Below are 19,953 nucleotides of genomic sequence, written 5' to 3'. Positions count from 1 at the left end.
CCGTGTATCCTTCCGCTTTCTCAATGGATCTTGCCGTCTCTATTAGTGGTACTACATTCACGCAAGGCGGAGTGATATTTACTCGTGTAGAAACATCGTGTAAGATTTTTTGCGAAACGTTATAAAGTGCGAAAAGTATCACTTCGCAACCCACTTAAAATAAGCGGAGGGCTATCTTTGTCAAAGTAGTTCTACTCGGAGTCCATTGCACTCTGTTGCCACAGAATGGCATGGTGTTAGCATGCTAATCGTTAGCTTCCGTGAACTCTGACATAAATACAAAATAATACGCTTGTTCTATTACTTTCTTAACTAATTCTAAAGCATACACTAAGAACTTTGTAATTTTTTAGCATAACAGTCGTAAGGGTATACATCATAAATTGTTCTTATCGTAAAACAGGTCGTTTTTTTTAGCTAGGACCTGGCTGTGCACGATGCTAATGTGATCATAATATACTGACATTTATAGATATCTATTCCTCCGTTTTAAATAGTAGTATTTAAATTTGAGAGACGTATATGTTTATTTAGCAAGCAAAATCTATAAATATACAGGTTTATTTAGGTTTCTTCAGCAGACAATGGTGATCAGTCAAACTAACCATAAATACAAGAATGTGACATTGTTGTGGTTTTAACATTTGTGCTTTAAGTAAAAACATTTTTTGATTATACATTTAGTGTACTTATTAAGAGTTTTTGTCGTGTTGTTGCAGAAACCCACACCTTAAGTCCTATCAGTTTAGGAAAAATAATAGTTATTAAACTAATAACACATGCAAATGTTAATATTTCATTGTTAACATTTTTAGGCTACGTTTAAAATAGTATTTTGAAGAAATCTATTTCATGTTTCTATCTTGTTGTACTTTATTTTGGAATCTGGACAGTATTAGCATCATGCTAACAATTGTGAGCCTTTTGTTTTCAACTAATATTTAGTCAGTGGTAATGTCTATTGGCAAAATATATGCTAGATTTAGTCATTTTTACTAGAAAGAAAAAAATCAATGTGTGTTACTTATGGATCAAACAACAGATGACTTTTTACTTTAATTTGCTATTTACGTTTTTGGCCTTCATTTATAGTTGATACTATATGAATTGATTTTTTTGGTAGGATTTAAGCCAATGTATGTCCATATTATAACATCTATTGCTTTAAAACCTGCCTTTAATTAGATATTTACAAAGTAGGCTCACTTTGTTGGCAAAAGGAAGCTGAGAGACAGGATCAGAGGAGGATAAAGGATTATGGAAAAGCTAAGGTTTATGGATGTAACTTAGTAAAGACCATAAAGGCAGTTAGTGTAAGTGAAAAACATCTGAAAACATCAGCAATCCATTGAAAGAAAACAAGAAAATTTAATTGTATGTTTATTTAATTGAAAACCTTAAAGCTTTAAATGATTTAAATGTTGCCAAAATTCCAAGTTTTAATGTAAAAAAAAAAACCCGCACATGTTAAATTAATTCTTCCACGAAAAACGAAGAAATGAGGAAAAAACACCATCGTTAACATTTTAAAACAAGTCCCAGAAGAACTGCTCGGTTCGTCCCTCCCACTTTACAACGCACGACGTGATGACGTCACCAAACCAGGAAAAGACTTTCAGTGTTGTCACAACAGCTCAGTCCTCCTCATAGCACCCCAGAAAATCCCTCAAACGGAGCGACACAGACTCTTGGAGGCTGCTGCTGTTTTTTTTCTTCCTGGTTGATTCGTTTTCACGGTTGTTGTGCGTCAGCGAGGCCATCATGAACGTGACGCTCGCGGTGAAGCAGTACATCTCGAAAATGATCGAGAGCAGCGGGCCCGGAATGAAGGTGCTGCTCATGGACAAAGAGACGGTGGGACAATCAATGACACTTTTACTCCTGTCGTTCTGTCATATTATACTGTTGCCTCACGTGACTATTGTCCTCCTGCTTCCTGTGAGATGTTGTCACTCCTTTGTTTCACTTGGTATTTGTTCTCTTATGCTAACACAGGAGTTAGTGTACAGTTTTAATGATAAACTTAAACAAAAGTAAATAAATGTAAACGTTAATGGCTTTGTTTTTCAAATGAGTCATGTTTGTAAATAAGAGCATTCCAGATCCAGACCGCAGCATCCTCTCCATGCTGAAATTCCCTCCAGTCAGGCACCGGACGGTCAACAGCTGACCATACTGGAGATGAAAACAAGATTTAACAGCAACTGGAACCACATAAAAGCCACATATTTAGCTCTGTTGCTCGTCTCACTAAATGCATATTTCTTTTTATTTTTATTTTTTGGCTATGACATGCAGTTTGAACTGAATCTACCCGTGTTGTGTGTCAGACCAGTATAGTCAGTGTGGTGTACACGCAGTCCGAGATCCTGCAGAAGGAAGTTTACTTGTTCGAGCGGATCGACTCTCAGAGCAGAGACAGCATGAAGCACCTGAAGGCCATTTGCTTCCTCCGTCCCACTAAGGTACAAAACCAGCAGACAGTTTGTTGTTTTTTGTGGAAAGTGTCTTAACGTTCTGTCCTGTTCTGTGTGCAGGAGAACGTTCAGCATCTAATCCAGGAGCTGAGGAGGCCCAAATACAGCATCTACTTCATCTGTGTGTTAAATGTTTATCTGTTGAGAGTTCAGGCAGTCAGTTATTTTCTTTTGCTTCCAGAATAAAAAAAAAATATTAAAGCAAAAAACTCAAAATAACTAAAAATGACTTGACGCAAGAAACAAATGATTAAAAAAGATTAGATGTATGCAAAATGAAATAAGACTCCTCACTAAGCTCCTATTTTCTTGTGTTTCAGACTTCAGTAACGTGATCAGTAAGAGTGAGATCAAAGTTCTGGCTGAGGCGGATGAACAGGAGGTGGTGGCTGAGGTCCAGGTGAGCGTCGGCTCCTACTTGGTGTTTTAAATCTTCAATTTATTGGACATATTTCTCCCCTCATTACAATCCATCTGTACGTTTCAATAACTGGAAATAACCCTTTATTTGGTGTCTTAGCTGTTATTGACTGTGTAACAAAAGTAACTATTAAGTGGCAACAAATCCTTTTAAAGACCTACTCTGATGAAAATCATGTTTGTGGTGCTTTAATCACGTTCTTGTTGCATTTTTCTGATGACGGAGGACACAAATTAAGAAAATTAAGATTAAAATGGCATTTTTTAAGTATTTCTTTAGTCTAATTGTTGTGAATCGGGAGCAAAAGAAAGAAAAAGATCATAAATGCTACTTAGAAAACACGCTGGGCGAGCCACATACACAAACTAATGGTCAAATAATTCCATGTATGTCTTCATTTTTCTTGTCCGAGCTGGAAACTCCAAACGGTACGGCTGAATAGCTCCGATATCGCTCGCCGTTGTTGCTACAGTGTTAAACTGGGGTGTGAGGGGCTGTAAGCTAGCAGGACAACATGTAAACAGGTGGATGATGGCTCCGCCCACAACTCGGAGGCGAATTTCACCACAGGAAACACTTTTGAAATGCATGAGAACCAGAGTGGGACTTTAAAAGATTAGAATACCACAGTTACTACATCAAATTGCCCGTAAAAAAAACTTCTGTTCTATAACAAACACCAGAAATGATGACAGTCTGGAACAACATCAGTGGATGCATTAATACGCTTCTAACTCATTTGTTTATCATAAACACACTTGGAACAATCTTATTTTTTTTTACATCAAAGTTTTTATAAAAATTCTGCATCTCAGTGTTTTAGGTTGTATTTCTGCAGCTCAGAAAGAATCTTAAAGTTCAGATCCAGGAAGATCTTTTTGTGTTTTTCCAGGAGTTTTATGGAGATTTCATCGCTGTGAACCCTCACCTGTTCTCCCTCAACCTGCAGGGAGTCGCTAGAGTAAGCTTTCCTTTTTTTAGCTGCTTGGCCTCACATGACAGATTTGGTTTGCTAAATGAGGATAAAAGTGCATCTCTTTGTTCGTTCGTCAGGGGCGGAGCTGGGAACCCTCCATGTTGAGTCGCTGCACTCAGGGTCTGACATCCGTTCTTCTGGCTCTGAAGAAATGTCCAATGATCCGCTACCAGCTGTCCTCAGACATGTCCAAACGCCTCGCGGAAAGTGTCAAGGTTTACAGAGAAATGACAGCCCATTACCCCACATTCTCACCAAAATGACATTATAATCGGAAGTTTTCAAATCATTTTTAGAAAGAAGTCTTAAAAAGCGGAACTTTAGCCTTCATACTTTGCTGTTTTTCACTAGTAATTGTTCAATAAAGGAAAAATTCAATACTTAAATATTTATAAAAAAAGTACTTTGGATTGTTCTTCATTTAAATAATGTTAAAAAATAAAATTTATAAATAAAAAAAGTTGATTTAGTTTTAGTTTGATGATTCTCTAAGCAGCAACAGTTTGTCACATAGAGCTACTAACCATCATTTAATAATAAAGTTTATTAAACACATGCAAACGAAAATTCTCTGAAGGAAATTCTAAAGGAAGATTTGGAATGCATGAAGCAAAAAAAAATGTATTTCTTTCTTTTTGGTTCATCTTTTTTGACAACATCTGTCTGTTTTCAGCAAATCATCACCAAAGAATACGAACTTTTTGACTTCAGGAAGACGGAAGTTCCTCCTCTGCTTCTGATCCTAGACCGCAGCGATGACGCCATCACGCCGCTCCTGAACCAGGTGATGCACCGCCGGGACGTTTGTGGCTTAAGCTGCCATTCATTATTATTATTATTATTATTATTATTATTATTATTATTATTATTATTATTATTATTATTATTATTATTATTATTTATTTGGCCTGAGAAGTCGCAAAAATACATTATAACCTTAATAAAATATTTATAAGTTTGGTCTGCTTTTGGTCAAAAATAGAGCAATAAATTATTCCAAAAGTTCCCACAGGTTTTAGTTTGAGAAGCTTCAGCCTCAAAGAGGTGTTTGTGTGTGTTTCAGTGGACATATCAAGCAATGGTCCACGAGCTTCTGGGTCTGAATAATAACCGGATCGACCTGTCCAGAGTTCCAGGGATCAGCAAAGACCTGAAGGAGGTGGTGCTGTCTGCAGAGAACGACGAGTTCTACGCCAACGTGAGTCGCAGAACGGAGGAGGACTTTGATGCTTTCCTTACTGATTTTATTTTTGTTTCATTCAGAATGTTTGGATCTACCTCTGATATTCGTTTCTTGCAGTTGAAGACCCACTCCGTCATCTTTTGCTCTGTTTAATAAGCATTCCCTCACGATTATGCCGTATTTAACCAAAAATAAAAAAACCTGCGTCGTGTAGGACATAGTTTCTGCAGAGCAGCATTACAAATTCACCTCTGAGTTGTGGGCGTAACCGTTGGGGCTGAGCAGCCGCTCACCGTCTTTCCGCCACACATTTGTTTACATACTCTCCCGCTAGCTTACAGCCCCTCACACCTCCAGCCTAAAGTTGTGTTCAAATTCCTTCACTAAACACTACATAGTGCACTATATAGGGCGTTCGCCATTTTGAAGTGCTGTCCGAATCTACAATACAGTGCGCTAGAAATTTCCCAGAAGTCTCTGCGAAAAACCACAAGCATCGATGCTCGGCGAATAAAGACCACAATGCATTGCATCGGGACAATTTTTGCCAAAGAAATGCATTTAAATGTAGTTTTTTAATAAACAGACGCCAACTATTATTAACAGACACGTCTGTTAATAATATAGTTTATCAATATTTTTATCTTCAGAAGATGGTGGACCCATAAATAATTGTCGCACTACACTCATATCTAGTAGATCAATTTTAGATTTGTTAAATTGATGATGTCATATCAAAAAAGGAAATAGTAGTGAGCATGGTGTCTGAATTGCTTTTGAAATCCAGGGCACTACATAGTGCCGCACTATATAGTTTTTTAGTAGTTAGGGGTTAGGGCGGGAATTCAGACATAGCCTAGGATTAACAGTACAACAAAAATGGCGAGCAATATAGGAGCTCTCCATCTGCACAGCTTTGAGCCAGATTCCAGCTCAGACGAAGAAAATGACGACGTTAAAGGATCCGTCTGTCTGCAAGTGGATGCATCAGAATAATCACAGAAGGGAGACTCCGCCCCGCCCCGCCCCGCCCATGGCAGCGGCTTCATTACAAAGCCGAGCTTTTTCGTATCGTGTTTTTATCCGCTTCTGATTTAGCACCATTGGAATAAAGAAATCTCCGAAATGCAGTTTTAATCTTAAAATATTTTATGCATGTCTTCCATTATGAGAAAAATGACCCAGGAAGATGTTTGAAACACCAGTGTCATGGGAGTGGGCCTTTGAAGAAACTGCAAATGTTTGTAAACATATTTTGATGATAAAATGTCGTCTTTCCTTCTGGGCAATAGAACCTGTACCTGAACTTTGGAGAGATCGGCACGAACATCAAGAACCTGATGGAGGATTTCCAGAAGAAGAGACCCAAAGGTCAGGAGAAGCTGGAGTCCATCAGTGACATGAAGGTCTGACTCCGTCTGATTCCGCCTTCCTTTTTAAAAAGGATTTAATTTGTCCTAATAACCCTGCGCAATGTTTTTTTTTTTTTTGCAGGCTTTTGTCGATAACTACCCCCAGTTCAAGAAGATGTCCGGAACCGTGTCCAAACACGTGACAGTGGTTGGGGAGCTGTCCCGGTTGGTGTCAGAGCGGAAGCTGATGGAGGTGTCGGAGGTGGAGCAGGAGCTGGCGTGTCAGAACGACCACTCCAACGCTCAGCAGGTAGTCATCTGTTTTCCATGTCCTCGATTTAAATTTGATGTGAACGTTTTCTTCGAAATGCGTCTTTTTTAGCAGGTTTATGATGAAAGAATAAAGAAATGTCGTCTTTCAGGTTGTCCGGAGGCTGCTGCAGAATCCTCGCATCTCGGAGCTGGACGCCGTTCGTCTCGTCATGCTCTACGCTTTAAGATACGAGCGCCACAGCAGCAGCATCCTCCCATCCCTGATGGAAGACCTGAACAGGAGGGGCGTGTCTGAGCGACACCGCAGGGTGATGCTTCCTCACCCAACTCCTCATCTTCACCGCAGTTTTAGCTTCCATGTTCACATCGGAAACTAGTCTGCATTAATAGAACGAACGCTCGGTTATGCGGTGCATTGGGGGAACCAAGTTCAGCATGCAGTTTCGGTGTCGTGCCTCTAGGGGGCAGTGAAGCTGACAGGTTTCTGCTCGCCTCTCACAGATGGTGCAGGCTGTGGTGGAGTATGGCGGCAAGAGAATCAGAGGAAGTGACCTCATCACGCCGACAGACGCTGTCTCCATCACTAAACAATTTTTTAAAGGACTTAAGGTACAACTCTATTATGTCTGAATTCCCTCACTACCCCTAAAAGACTGTATCGTTTAGTATATTTTAACGCAATTCAAGCACATACTCACTACTTTTTTTTGTAAAACAAACATTTTACAAAGACTAAATATGAATTCACTGTGTCCTTAAGATGAAAACTTATAAAAAATATTTAAATATAGTCCACTAAGTAGGGACTTTGTGGCTTGTGGGTAATTATAGCCAAATTAAAAATATAGTACAACTTAAAGCAGGAAGAAGTGTCCTCTCACTTATTTTTTAGTGTTTCCAAGCTACAAAACTGTTTCAAAACGCAAAAATATCAGAAACCATCTTTAATTGTTAATTAAGCAAAACAATGTTTGTAAAATTTGGTGTTTTTCTCCCCAGTTTGGTCAAAAAAGTCATTTAAAAATATTTTTATCATATTTTTGTTGTTAGATGATCCTAATAGTTTTTGTTAATAACAAATAGAGATACCTCTGCGTCTAGATATGCATATATATGAATGGAAAATTATTTATTTTTTAAATGCCAGTGAGAAATTCAATCAAATCGAACTGAAGAAACAAAACATCAGGTGAGGAAGCAGGAACATCACAAACCTGCCTAACCCCGTCTTAGAAAACCACCAGAAACAAGGAGAAAGAAAATAACAGTCGAAAAGAGTCATATTTGAATCAAAATGTGAAATATACCATTTTTATTTAAGTGTTTTTTGCATACAAACACCAAAGTCAAAACAACATGACAAGTTAGAAGAAAAAGAAGATTATTCACTAGGATTTCTGCGGCTTTTACATCATTTTCAGCACCTAACAGGAAAAAATGAAACACGACGAAATAGATCTACCTGAAGATTGACAGAGAGTGCTGTTTTTTTAAAGTTTATAGGAACGTTTTCATTCTCCTGTCTAGAAGAACAGGTGAAAAACCGTCCAATTAGACTTTTGTTGTTGCTAGAACTCAGCTATTCTGACTACAATCTGATCGATGCACGCCTGGTTATAATGTGCAAACGTAGTGAGAGTGAAAACGATAAGAAATGTCCTCTAGGAGTTCCTGTACGTTTATCTGTAGGACGGTGATTTCAAAACATCTACAAGCTCGGCCTGACCCTTCACACAGTCAACTTAGCCGGATAACTAAAGGTCATCGCTGTATGTTTTAAAAAACGACTAACCAAATATGGAACTTGCGCTGGAGAAATTTCACTTACTAGAAATTATAGAAATAAAGTTTTACATGGAGATTAAAGTGGAGTTAAGCCAATTTGTTTGTTGATAAAACAAGGGGAAAAATGAGAACAGGGACTGTGGAAACCTTTAAGCATGGAGGTGGAGTGTTGATAATAGGGGCTTGTTTTTTAGGAGGAAAAATTCTTGTCAGTTTTAGGCCTCAAAGTCTGCCAATTTTGTCGTTTCAAACTTTAGCTCACCTCACGTTTTTACATTAATAACGTCCTGAAAGAGCACCCTCTAAAGCCCACTAAAGAATTGACAGAAAATTCAATTTTTTATTATTTAAGAGTAAATTTAAGCCCATTCATGAAAATTACAATCCACAAATTTTAATAATTTGATAGTAATTACTTAGATAGTATCGATGATGATATTTTTGGTGATTTGTTAGGTTTTGGTCACAACAATGTTAGTTTAAGATACAATAATATTGACAAAAACATCTTATTTACCCACTGGCTTTAATTTGATCCACACATTTTTACTGTGGTGTAACTGCATTATAAAGAATAAATTATCAAGAAATTTTGCATTCTTTTACACAGCAAATTGTCATTTGAAAATATGAATAACCGCAGTCGAGTTTTTCTCAGCGTACAGTTTAGAAAATTTGCTAAACATTTCCCGCCGAAAATGTCTGAGATTTCATGGAAGCAGTTGTTTAAAAAAAAGACCTTCTACTGCCCCTAGTGGAAGGATGTTGAACTACAGGGCAGAAAACACGGACTCAGTTATATACAATGTGTTTTTTAGGCAAAGTTTGGATCATGCTAATGAGATAGGATTCTCCAAAATAGGATATGAATGTATGTATGTATGTATGAATGAGTCTATGCAACCAGACCGTCACATGAAAGCTGTCACTGCTAAAGATATTTATAGATATTAGTTAGTAAAAGTTAATTTTAGATTGAAAACAGGAAGTTCCTTTTTCGAAATAAAACATCAACCGAGTTTTGTCCCTTTATGAGACTCTAATATCCAGCTTTATTGTAAAAAGGTTTCAGGGGTGGAGTTATTTGGTCCGTGTTGTGTGTTTTTAGGGGGTTGAGAACGTCTACACTCAGCATCAACCTCTTCTCCATGACACGCTGGATCAGCTGATCAAAGGTCGACTCAAAGACAGTCAGTTTCCTTACCTGGGAGCCAGCAGCCTCAGGGACAGGTAACACACACCTGAGGGTGGAAGAACTCACACCTTTCGGGGGGTTTTTTTGTTTTGTTTTTTTTAACTAAAATGCCACTCTGTGTCCTCGTGGTGGAGTGTCTGCGTTGAAACTGGGAGTTTTAACTTTGGCCTTTTTTTGGCCAAGTTTGTAAAATGTGAGTGGGGAGCTGCAGACACAGCTGCACTCTGAAACCATTTGGTGGTTTATCCCCCAATTTAACCCCTCAATGGTGAGTGTCAAGCAGGGCTCCCATTTTTAAGAGCCTTTGGATTGACTTGTCCGGGATTTGAACGCACAACCTTCCAGTTTCTGAGCGGACACTCTACCACAAAGCCACTAAGCTAGTCAAATTTTGACAATTGTAGTTTATTCTAATGGAAGATGTCGCTGTTTTGTGTCTTATTTTTTTAAGTTTGCATCTCGCAGTTTTGGCAAAGATTTCCAGTCGCGTTTGCAGGCGACTCTGAAAAAACGGCGTGTAAAGTTAAAGGTCATGCTTCTCTAAGCTTGTTAGAGTAAATTATATTCATAAATATGTGAAAACATATGATATAACATATATCATATCATATGATATATCAAATAACATATAAAGAAATATTTGTTATTTTCGCAGCTCATTTTCTTAGCCTGGAAGTAAGACAACTCAATCTCTGAGGCTCCGCCTTTTCTCTCCTTGTGGGTCCCGCCCACTTCATGACGTCAACCTCGGCCTGAGCTCTGTGTCTGCATTTTGCCCACAAAAACAAATAAACGTCCAGACTTTTGCAATATGGATATTGTGCTCATAAACTGAAAGCCGATCACCGCTACCTCAATGAGAAAGTGGGTGTTATGCTGGGGGCGGGGCTTCCAGACACTTCCTGGAAGGGGCTGTTCCTCACTTTGTGATGTCACAATGTGAGGACCCACTCACGGGTTGGGAGTGGCTGCTGCTCAAAGAGCAGGTTTTTTAGAAGAATACTCAGAAATGTGTGAATGGATTAAAATTTCGAATCAGCATTAGAACTCAGTGGAAAAAGTTGATTTTTTTTTTTTCTTCATGGCTCTTTAAAGCACCAACATTTGTGTTTTGTGTTCCAGGCCACAAGACATCATGGTGTTTATAATCGGTGGAGCCACGTATGAAGAAGCTCTGACTGTTTACAACCTAAACCGCAACACCCCCGGCGTCCGCATCGTCCTGGGAGGAAGTACCATCCAGAACACGAAGAGGTGTCAGACCGCCACGCTGAGCACACATTCTTCATCTCCTCAGTAACCCCTTCTGGTTACAACAAACCTCCTTCCATTGATTTGATTTAATGATCACATTTGATATAATAAAAAAGAAAAATTGGCTTGAGTTTGACTGGAGAAGCCATCCAAAGGGCAACAACCTTGTTGGCGTCTGTTAATCATCCACTCAGAGTTTGTCTGCTGCCAACAGGAAATGGGGCGTTTTACACAAACGTATGTGTTTTTTGTAATGCACCGTGTGTTTGTTCACTTTATCCTTTAACATTTGACGTGCTTACGGCCTTGGAACGCTATAGGATCGTGGGTTTTCTAGCAGCAGCTAAATAGAAACATTATTGGAGTTGTTGGTTAATTAGTGACTCAAAAAATAAGTTTTTTTGTTTAAACATAAATTCTCTCTTTCCTTTTGTTCTCATTCAGCTTTCTGGAGGAGGTGATGTTGGCGACGGGTCAGAGCAGTGGTAGCGACAGATCACAGGTGGCCGGTCGCCATAGCAACAGGCGCTAAACAGCGCCCCCCACCCCAGTTTCCTCTACATCCATTTCTCCTGCGTTGGACGCTCAGCCTGGCTCCCTCCGCCCGCCTTCATGCGTGTGAACGGTCGGGCATCGCTGTGATGCATCCGGACCGCATCCGCTGACCCCGTTTCCGTGTTGTTTAACCGACTGGAATGTTTGGAACACCGGTGCACATAACAATACGACACTCAAACTAAAAAAAACCCTGATGGCAAAAACTATATAAGGCCTAGAATGTGGTATTGGTGCCGCACAATGTTGTTGATTTGATTGGTGGAAAGCGGTGTAATGGCTTCTATTGATTTTACTCATCATAGAGATAACAGACGTGTTGAAGCCCATGAAACCAAACATTCCACAGCACCTTTGGTCAAATCGGATCCCCTCTTTGTCCAGGTCTGGAGTTTGTAACTTGTGTTTTTGACCCGTAACAAGAACGTTTGTTGTTTTTATTTGGATCTGTAGGTTTCTGTAAGTGAATGACTGAACGTCAAATAAATATTACAAGTCAAAAAACAAAGCAAGAGATTTTACTTTGTTGTTCTTTTAAGCCTATTTATACTTAAAAAAAGCAATTAAGCGATGGCATAATTCAAAACAGGCTCATTGTTTTCACATAAACATCAGGTAAAAATTAAATTAAAATTTTTTTATGCTTTCGAACAATTCCCTCAAAGTTATCAGCGCAAAAAGGCTGCACATCATGTCTTTGTTATTTAAAATAAAATAAAAACTCAATTTAGAGGTGAACTAAATGTTTTTAATGTAAAGAAATTGTGCAAACTCTAATTTTTGCATAAATTAAAGGGAAAAAACATGTTTAAACATCACACATAACAAAAATGTTGCTTTGGTTTTTTGTGTGACAAAAGTTAAATGTTTACATTGAAAAGTTATTAAACATCCCTGTTTTTTTATTGTGTCTTTCAGGACAAATCTTTAGTTTTTTCTTTAATAAATATAGGTTTCTATAAGTTTGAAATTAGATTTTTTAAGATGATTTTTTTTCCAAAAAAGTAGCAAAAATGCAGACATTTATGACTGATGATCCGCCTCTCCTGCAACCACTTTCAGAGTGTTTGTTCTACATTCTAATTTACATTTTTTTGCTGTTGTCAGCAGGTTTTTCCCAGTTTGTCAGCATTTGCACTGGCTATAGGTCTGTTTGCCTTTCGCATGTTTACCTTGTGTTCTCTTTGAAAACTCAAAAACACCAAACTGACCAAAAATGGAGGTCAAACAACATCAAAAACTAGAGCATAAAAGGCTCATCTAGATTTTATGAGCACACGTTCATACAAAAAAGATGCTGAATAATAAGAATGAAATATGTATTTTTGACCAAAAAAAGGTAAAAACACGGCAATAGAAACAAAAGACGATGAAAAAAACTTGTAAATATGAAAAACATTAAGAAGAGACAAGAATATATAAAAACAGAAAAAACCTCACCTTAACCCTTGTGCTATCTTAGATGACCCCACCCTTACATTGACGTGTTCTCCCTACCATGACAAAGGTGGATAAAAAGATTTCATGTAATCCATGGACACCAGTGAAGATCACAAATCATTGAAGAAAAAAGGTTCAGAGCACTGTCTAGTGGGTCTAGATGACCCACCTCCCAACGTTAAAGTGCCTAGGATAGCACAAGGGTCACGGAGCTAGATTCAGTGTTTTAAGGCGGTCTGGAGTCTTCTGTCTTTGACCTTGGTCTGCTTTTTCAGTCGGGTCTTTCTTTTTCCATTGTGTAAATTATCTTAACGCCCCACTCCGATCATCTTGTGAGCTATTTTCAAAGCCTTCCCAGAGGTCTTTTACTGAGGATTTTGCTGTTTTGAGACTAAATTAAAAAAAACTGGTGTTTTCTGGGACATAGTTTCTGCAGAGCGACAAGAGTTCATCCAAAATTCGCCTCTGAGTTGTGGCATGGAGTAAACATTAGGAACAAAAACAATCCTTCAGAAATCCTGAGGAAGACTAATAATAAATGAATTATTCACAGAAAATAAAACAGGAAAAATGTTTTTGAAGAAGAAAAGAAAGCAATAAAATGAATGAAGGAAAGGACAACAAAACCTTGAAGAAATAAACTAGACACAAACCATCAAACCAAAAACATATATTCATACTCTGAGTTCTGAAGTTCTCCCATGATGTCCAGGGTCCGGTATTGATGAGGCAACAGTCCGAAGGGATGCCAGTTAATTGTTACACACAACAGCAAACAGAATCTTTGACCCGGCCTCCATCGTCCAGCGTTTCACGAGCAGCATCTCTCCAAATCTCTCTGGCTGCCAAACTGAAGCAGGCTCTGCTGATCCAGAATGCCGCTTCTGTTCCGGGACGCCGCTTTGCTTCTGGTTCTGCTCGGCTGCTGCCCAGCTTCTGCTGCAGACGACTGTGACCTGCCGCTGAAGGTGGAGAGACACGACCTGCACCAGGTGGGGATCAGATGAAGATTGGACACAGAAAAGGAGCGGCCAAGCTTCTTAAGGAGGAGGTTTTTTTTTGTTTTTTCATGTTGGAGAAGGTTCCCTTTTCCATTTTTTTTTTTTTTTTTGCTGTTTCTCCTCACAGCTGTCAGATGTTCGTTGGGTTCTGGTGGAGGCCTTCACTGACTACCCTGCAGGCCAGAATATACTCAGGAGTGCCGGCAGCTCCACGGTGGAGATGAAGCACAACGGCGACAACAGAACCTTCCTCATCACTGAGGCTATCAGAGCGTGAGTTCAGGAAGAAGAAGGTCCGGCTGAAGTCTGGCAGCGCCTTCAACTAGGGCTGGTTTTCTTTCTGCAGAAACGGAACATGCATTTTCTTCCGATTCAACATGTCGATTCCCGACCCCGACACGTCCAACCACAGCTTACATCTGGTCAGTGCAGGTAAGAAGTGGCCCACTGTCAACAAACGGTTGGTTTTCTTTCTCTGAAAGGCCGAGCTGACAGATTGGTCTCTCTGACAAAAAAACAACGCCTTCATAGGGACCAGAGGAAGAGAAAAAAAGCTCTTTTGTTTTATTGATGTCAGTATTGTTGAGGGTTTATTTGTCATATGCAAGATCAATACAAGGTCAACGATGCTATGAACTGCTTAGGATGAGAAGAACTGTTTGACAAGCTAAAACAGAGATACTTGCAGAATGCTGTAGTAGTACCTTACAGATAGAAAAGTACACAAATAATATAGAATAAGAAGGTACAAAAATACCAAGGACCAGGCAGGGTTAAATGAGTTTCATGGCTGTTGCACATCTGACAGTAGTGTAGACAGGGAATGACATACAGTACGTAGGACCTTCAGACCTGAGTCACAAGCCCCCGTGCAGCTACTGTGGGTTTTTTGGTAGTGCAGGAGCTCCCGCTTCAGTGAAAATTGTGTTTTTGTAGCATTTTTCTGACAATGGATGACATAAACATAAAGAAAATGAAAACTTTATTCCTGAGTAGTTTCTTTTATTCAAATTGTTGTGAATCAGGACCAGACGAAAGAATGCTGCTTAATAAAGGTTGTAGCGGTGACGTACGCTACAATCGACGGAGCTTCCTGCTCCGCTCCGTTCTGATGCATCCACCTGCAGACAAATAGATCCAAGAACGTCTTTGTTTTCCTCGTCTGAGCTGGAATCTGCATCTAAACTTTACGCCTGGACAGCTGCAATAATGCTCGCCATTTTTGTTGCACCGCCAATGTTGTGAGGATGGGGTTGTGAGGGACTGTAAACTAGCGAGAAGGAGCGTAAACAAAAGGATGATGGGAAATGAGGGGAGGCTTACCAATGGTGTCCTAGAAAACGACACAAGTTCTTTATTTTTGTGTTAAAAATGACATTATCATAATTAAAGAGACCACTGGGAACGTTCACCCTTGAGGCTCAATCAGCCATTTCAAAGGTGGTGGCGAAAATGGAGAATCCCCTCTTTGTGTGTGAGGTAATTGTAAGGATAATGGAAGTTACACACACTTATGACGTATGGCGTGATGCTGTTGTACAGTGATGCAAGTCTTTAGACAGGTGCGCGTACTGACTCCTTACTTTTAGCATGCATATGCTGCAGGTGATACATGAGCGCCCGTAGTACACCTGTAAGATACGCTGATTGTCAAATTTTCCCATTTTGAACACCCAGGCTGCGTGCAAGGATTGCCCAAGGGGCACACACTTATTACGTGGAGTTTGGGGGAATGAAATATCTGTACAACACACATGCATCTCACTTACTTCACCTTTACTACCCTTGCGTGTTGTAGATGTGTTCGCTGCGACCTGTTGCTCGCAGCATGCCTGTGGAAAAAGATGCGCACGAAGATTTTCTCTGTACTGGATCTCTGAGCAGTGTACAACAGGAGTCCCCAAACTACGGCCCGCGGGCCGGACCCGGCCCGCCGGAACAATACCAGAGAGAGGCCCTTTTTTTCTTTTTACAGCATTATTATTATTATTATATTATTCATATTTTTTTATAGCCTGGCCATGTGATCGAGACTCATGGAAGCATGGAAAGCGGAATCCTCACATCAGTAAAGTTAATATGAATTGACAAGGTTGCTACTGCAACCTCACTTTGCCCCAGTCATGGAACTTTAACGTGACCCCCCCCCCACCCCCCGCCCCTGTCAAAACAGAATAATGACAAAGGTAAGGGAAACATTGATCAGAGAGAACAAACGGTGGTTTCTACTAGGCTAGCCTCCAGAAAACCTCTAAAACTGGATTATAAGGAAAGAACACAAAAACCTAAAGAGACTGTTCATATGAATCATTTAAGAGATTCTGCTCTTACAACTGAAGTTGAACATTTACCTAAGATTGTGAATGGACAACAGAAGCCTTATTTCTGTGAACAACCCACAAAGATTTATTTGGTTATTATTGATTTTCTAAAATCTAAAATACTATTACTTTATATTTTCATGACTTTTTATGTAAAGAACCCAGAGAGGGTTATTTGTATTTTACTGATTTCATAAAGAGTCTTATTATGTATTTGCTGATTATTATATGTAAATATATATTTTTGGTGAAGAACCCAGAGAGGAGTATTTGATATCATATTGGGTTATTACTGTTTGGTTATGTGTGGCTTTCAGTTTACATTCAGGCCCCCCTGCGACTGTTACAGTTTTTTCAGTTTCAAACTGACCCTGGCCCCCGATCAGAGAATGGAAAAGTCAGGTGGCCCTCGCTGGAAAAGGTTTGGGGACCCCTGGTCTACAACCTTGACATTTCGTGCGGGCTGTCTGCATGTCCCGTACAGGTTTAGCCATTTTACGCTGCAGACAATCTGTATTCACCTGTGAGGACAGTTGCTACTACGGCATCAGTAGTTGTGCACAAGTATTATGAAGTTTCGGGATTACTGAAGGTACTATCGTGAGTTCAATTGTCTGAAAGCTTTTTGTATGCGCAGGCAAGTTCCCGCAGACGGTAGCAGGTGGAAGTGTCCAAGTACTGGATGACCCTGGTCCTTTGTGATGCGGCATGGCTCGTGCAAACCCCTATTGTGGCTGTTCGTTGTCATTATCCTGCAGGAGTGAAAGAGGTGGACGGCGAGGTGTCTCCCTATGACGACCAGGGCCGGGCCCACATGTACCAGTTCATCCCAGGCAGCCTGGTCACCCTCTACAACCTTGTCTTCCAGGGAAGGCCGGCCAGAACACTGCTCATGTACAGTAAGACAACAGAAACACAGCAAGCTTGACACTTTTTACGACGGAACAGGGTCAAAAACCCACCAAAAACACATGTGAAAGCCAGGAACTTTTGACAAGACAAGACAAATGTTGACTGAGTGAGTGTGTGACACCCATTGAAATGGTTTCTTTCCACCTCCAACCAAATTAAATCCTTTTATTTATTTATCTTTTTGCACTATTGACGCCGCCATGTTGACGACGTCAGTAGGCAGCGATTGGTCTGAGTTTCTATGGCAACCACTCTAACCAATCTGGAGTGAGCTTGTTGGAAGGCCACACCCGTACTATCACTTGAAAGATACATGAAATCTGTCAATCAAACGTTTTGATTGTATTGATTGGGGGGCAGCAGGCTCCGCCTACTTTCATTTAGGCATCTAGAACTCCAGAGATCAAGCAGTAAAGAGAAGAAAATGTGAAAAAGAACATTCTGGGTTCAAGGTGATGGGGAAAAACATAAAGTAAAACAAATTAAGGCTCTTGAAAATCTCTCATTCTATACACTAAATATACATAGACAGAAAAAAGAAATACCAGGACCAGAAAAGCAGTATTGTAGTGAATGTTTGATGGTGTCGAAGGACTTTTTCAGGGCTGTATCTCACTTTGAGACAAAAATTGTAAACTGCAGAAACTCAGTTCTCAAAAAAATAAAAAAAAGAATTGCTGTTTTTTTTAAGTATTAAAAGTTCCAACTAAAATTATTCTCTACAAAATACTCACACAGTTGTCCCATATTGGGTTCATTCTTGATCTGATGTATGTGAGTCCATAAGTGCAACATGATGTGACATTTGGAGGATTTTATCAAAGAAGAAGGAGAAACTCACATGTGACATTTGTGTGACCCATTTGAACCCCAGTTTAGGTCTTTGCAACCTCACAAGACAAATTCAAGTAAATTCCAAGTAGAACATTTTTGATTTTTCTTGTTTACACAATTTCTTTATTACTTTGTTTGCAAACAAAGGGAAAGTTAAACCCTTTTACCTCAATCAGTACTTATCTTATGCAGGAATCCCTTTGTGTCATTGGTTTTTGCATTTATAATTAAATTCCTCCCCATTTTTAAAAATCAATCTGGTTTGTTGGTTTTTAATTCACATGCCTCAGTGCAATCTGTTTGCACCATTTTCTGTCATTGCTTTGCATATTTTAAATGTGTGTGCCATTCTGCTGAGCTGTAATTGAAGCCGAGCTTTTCCACGTTCCTCACAATTTTCATTTTTTTTAACCCAGGAAGGGAAGGGGAACACCAGGATATCGATGAGCTAAAGGCTGCTTCAAGTGAACACAGGAGGATAGCAGAGTGCCTAAAATTCAACGTCCCAGCCGACTTCCTCTACGATGGTAAAACAGGTCGGTGATGCTTTAACTTTTATGATACCGCCATGTTTTTTGCAAAGTTTTACGAAGCACGTACATTGAAAAAGTGGAAATATTTTTAAAAAGGTAGAAAAAATAAATATAAATTGTCCCCCATTCAACAAAAAGCTGCACAACTTTAAAGGAATCTTGCTTTTCATGCTGGATTTTTATTGCAATGTGTTAAGTGTGAAATATTTGAATAGTAAAAACATTACATTTTCACCTTGATTTGTTTATTTTGTAAATTTGACCTTAATTTGTCCTTTTTTTTTTCTTTTTCTCTGGAGGTAAAAATGTCCTAAAAGCTAAGTTGCTTGTGTGAGTTTGTGGCAGTTTATAACAAGCTTCTGGTGAAAGAAAAAAATTAATACAATTTGGAACGTCAGATTTGGGAGTTTATTTTAGTTTAAAAGGCTGATGGACGTCTGGGATGACCGGGCGCCTGTGGTGATCCGGGTCTTTGGTGACATGTAAGAGTGAAAAGGGGGGGGGGTCAGAGTTTGAAATCTTTTTTTTTCTGCAGAGACTTGCCCGGATGAGAGGAAAGGCCAGACGGATGACTGACACAACAAAATGTCCTTTTTGAACATAAACAAATGTATTTTATGATTAAGACATTAAAAAACATATATTGAACTAAAAATATTTGTTTGTTTTTTTGTAATAAAAGTTTGTTTTTTAAAAATAAGCTTTTTTTTCTTACAGTTGAGACATTTACTTAAGGTTTCTCTCTGTCTCTTTTGCAAATAAAACTCTTTAAGTGAACAAGCTTTTTCTCCTTCAATAAAAAGTAGATGATGACTCTGATTTATTCCTTGTAAACAAAAAAAATTAATTCCAAAACATACAAAAAGAGAATGTGTGCATCTATAAGTCATATATTTGCCACTAAAACACAGGCTGTGTTTAGGTTTTTTCATTACTGTCAAAATATAAGGTAATTTGATTTTTTTTTAAATTTGTTGATGATTTGACTGTTACGGTTTCAGTCACTTTGTGTTTTGTTCCTTGATTTCCTGTTTTATTTTGTAGTATTTCCTGTTTTGTTGTTGTTTCGAGTTTTACCTTGCCCCATCAGTCCTGAGTGTTTCCACCTGTGTCTTGTTGCCTTGTATGTATTTAAGTCCTGTCTTTCCCTTCCTCCTGTGCTGGTCCATATTGTATTCTTCCCCGGTTTTTCGAGCTGAGTGCTTTGTCTCGAGATTCTAGCCTGCCGTATGCAGTGGTTTTGTTTTTGTCTTTAGTTTATGTTATTAAACCCTATTCCCTGCCTCCTCCTGCCTCCTCTCCTCTCTGCGCCTGGGTACTCCCTATTCCCTCCGTAACATTGACAAAACTCAATTTAATATATTTCTATTTTCAAATTACCATTTAAAAAACGATATAAGTCTGGTTATAACCAGTTTTTACTATTGATTAGAGATGAGGA

The 19,953-nt window shown here is 39.1% G+C and overlaps 2 protein-coding genes across 2 annotated transcripts; both read left to right on the top strand.

Moving 5' to 3' along the window:
* Positions 1 to 1,584: 1,584 nt before the first annotated feature.
* On the top strand, positions 1,585 to 11,979 carry vps45 (vacuolar protein sorting 45 homolog). The gene is made up of 15 exons (XM_023959944.1): positions 1,585 to 1,854; positions 2,331 to 2,465; positions 2,538 to 2,598; positions 2,798 to 2,877; positions 3,791 to 3,859; positions 3,952 to 4,089; positions 4,548 to 4,658; positions 4,938 to 5,072; positions 6,350 to 6,463; positions 6,552 to 6,719; positions 6,832 to 6,990; positions 7,184 to 7,291; positions 9,576 to 9,697; positions 10,785 to 10,916; positions 11,361 to 11,979. The coding sequence occupies exons 1-15, from the start codon at positions 1,762 to 1,764 to the stop codon at positions 11,446 to 11,448; spliced, it is 1,713 nt and encodes a 570-aa protein (XP_023815712.1). The 5' UTR covers positions 1,585 to 1,761; the 3' UTR covers positions 11,449 to 11,979.
* A 1,717-nt stretch (positions 11,980 to 13,696) lies between these two features.
* On the top strand, positions 13,697 to 19,798 carry LOC101162536 (saxitoxin and tetrodotoxin-binding protein 1). The gene is made up of 6 exons (XM_023960208.1): positions 13,697 to 13,903; positions 14,040 to 14,185; positions 14,259 to 14,344; positions 16,992 to 17,132; positions 18,396 to 18,515; positions 19,048 to 19,798. Exons 1-6 carry the CDS (start codon positions 13,787 to 13,789, stop codon positions 19,086 to 19,088), a joined length of 651 nt encoding a protein of 216 aa, XP_023815976.1. The 5' UTR covers positions 13,697 to 13,786; the 3' UTR covers positions 19,089 to 19,798.
* The last annotated feature ends 155 nt before the right edge of the window (positions 19,799 to 19,953 follow it).

This window comes from Oryzias latipes, chromosome 11 (genome assembly GCF_002234675.1).
Source record: "Oryzias latipes chromosome 11, ASM223467v1".
Taxonomy (NCBI): Eukaryota; Metazoa; Chordata; class Actinopteri; order Beloniformes; family Adrianichthyidae; genus Oryzias; species Oryzias latipes.
Note: the sequence above shows the minus strand (reverse complement) of the source record. Positions and strands in the feature narration are given on the sequence as shown.